The sequence below is a fragment of the Cynoglossus semilaevis genome, chromosome 12 (genome assembly GCF_000523025.1).
Source record: "Cynoglossus semilaevis isolate Cse_v1.0 chromosome 12, Cse_v1.0, whole genome shotgun sequence".
NCBI lineage: Eukaryota > Metazoa > Chordata > Actinopteri > Pleuronectiformes > Cynoglossidae > Cynoglossus > Cynoglossus semilaevis.
In genome coordinates, this window is record NC_024318.1 from 2,008,978 (window position 1) to 2,010,689 (window position 1,712).

General features: G+C 59.5%; 1 protein-coding gene and 1 long non-coding RNA gene across 9 annotated transcripts in view; one reads left to right on the plus strand and one right to left on the minus strand.

The window, feature by feature from the left end:
• Window positions 1-1,712, plus strand: part of LOC103386971 (uncharacterized) — a 27,720-nt gene that overhangs the window by 18,890 nt on the left and 7,118 nt on the right. The gene's annotated exons all lie outside the window — the stretch shown is intronic.
• Window positions 1-1,712, minus strand: part of LOC103386970 (zinc finger protein 503) — a 6,925-nt gene that overhangs the window by 3,295 nt on the left and 1,918 nt on the right. The window contains exons 2-3 of one of the 2 annotated variants that reach the window (XM_017037336.2): window positions 1,288-1,473; window positions 53-984 (exon numbers count right to left, since the gene is read on the minus strand). In XM_017037336.2, the coding sequence (XP_016892825.1) occupies window positions 53-984; window positions 1,288-1,473 (1,118 nt within the window). Of the gene's footprint in view, window positions 1-52; window positions 985-1,287; window positions 1,671-1,712 lie in introns of those variants that run through there. The other variant, XM_008321424.2, reaches the window with a different exon arrangement.

Here is a 1,712-nt window from a genome sequence, read left to right on the forward strand (position 1 = left end):
GGGTCGCTAGCCGCGCAGCGGGTGAGTCGGGTACCCCAGCGGGTAGCTGGACTTGAGAGCCGCCGCCGCCGCCGCCGCGGACTCGTGTGCGCCACAGGACGCCCCGGCCGCGCCCGCCAGGTGGCTGGCACAGTGGTAGCTGAGGCAGTAGGGGTCTCTGCACAGGCTGGCTGACATGATGGAGGGGGGGGAGGCTCCGGCCAGAGGACTGGAGCCGGCTTTACTGCAGCCCAGCGACGTGGCCAGCTGCGCGTTCACCAGGCTGCCTCCGTGGGGCAAGAAGTGCTGCGGGTACCCGGCGTAGGCCCCGGCCAGGCTCCCCGGGTACGTCATCCCGGCGGGGGGCAAAGGAAAAACAGTCTGTCCCGGTTTGTAGGGAGAAACCGGTGCCACTAGTCCAGAGCCGAGCACGGAGGCGGAGGAGACGGAGGTGACGGAGGCGGAGGACTCCGAGGCGGCTTTGGAGCCGGGCGTCGTCTCCTGGTGCTGGTTCACCTCCACGTTAATCCCACCGCAACTCACGCTTATCCTGCTGTGGCTGGTGGTCCCGGAGGATCCGTCCGCGCCCCCGGAGCCACTTTTTCCACAAGGAGAATCCGAGCAGTCTTTCTTTTCGTCCCTGTCCCCGCACTTCCCCTCGGACGGCATGGGGGAGGCCGAGGTGCAGGAGTTGGGGCTGCCCGTCCGCGGCGTGAACGGCTGACAGGTGGCGCTCGGCACTCGGAAACCAGACTTGTCCGCAGCAGCGGCCGAGACTCCCGAGGACGACGAGTCCTTCTTGTCCCCGGACTTGGAGTAGGGTTTAAAGCTTGACTTGTCGTCCACGCCGATGTCGCTGAGCTTGATGGGGCCCGACTTGGACTCCTTCTCGCTGGATCCGTTCGAGGTGACGGAGGAGAGTTTGGAGGAGGGCGGCGGGTCCGGTTTGCCGATCTGTGAGCAGGTCTGCGCCAGCAGAGCCAGGGGACTCTTCTTGGCATCGAGCTGTAACAAAAAAACAAACATAAAACATGTTTACGCTGCTGATTTATCTCCTTCTTTTTAACAAACATATTCACAGACTCCAGGATTTTCACAGGATTTTTCCCAAAAGCGGGTTTTTACGCACGGCTCCACCGCGGAGCAAAACATCAACAGAGGAGAAATAAACAACAAAGAGTGAGTTAAGGTTCAACCCCGAAGTGCTTCACACACTCCGGCTCACTTTGGCACGGGGTTCCGGGTAAAATTCTCCGAAGTGTCGCAGAGTTTAGACCGTGAGGAGGTTAATACCCCTGTCCTTCTTACCTCGATGGGGCTGATGGGGGTGGAGGGCAGGGGCTGCAGATACTCCGGGTGCAGGATGTGTCCCGACCGTGCCGTCAGCATTTTCACGACCTTAATGGGCAGACGCTGGGCTTGTCGTAGTGGATCAGACGGGGGCGCGGAGTGGAGAAACGGTCGGTTGTTGCTGCTGCCGCTGATATTCCGAGTTACGGCGCTGCTGCTGCTGCTGCTGCTGCTACAGATGCTGCTGATGCTTTCCCCGGCTGCACAAAAATCTCTACTTCTCAGGACAGACGCCGAGGGCGACGTGATCATGTCCCAACAGTCGGGGAATGAAGCGAATCTGCTTTGGTCAGATTCATCAAGAAAAGCCTCAACAACAACAAGAAGAAGAAGAAGAAGAAGAAGAAGAAGAAGAAGAAGAAGAAGAAGAAGAAGAAGAAGAA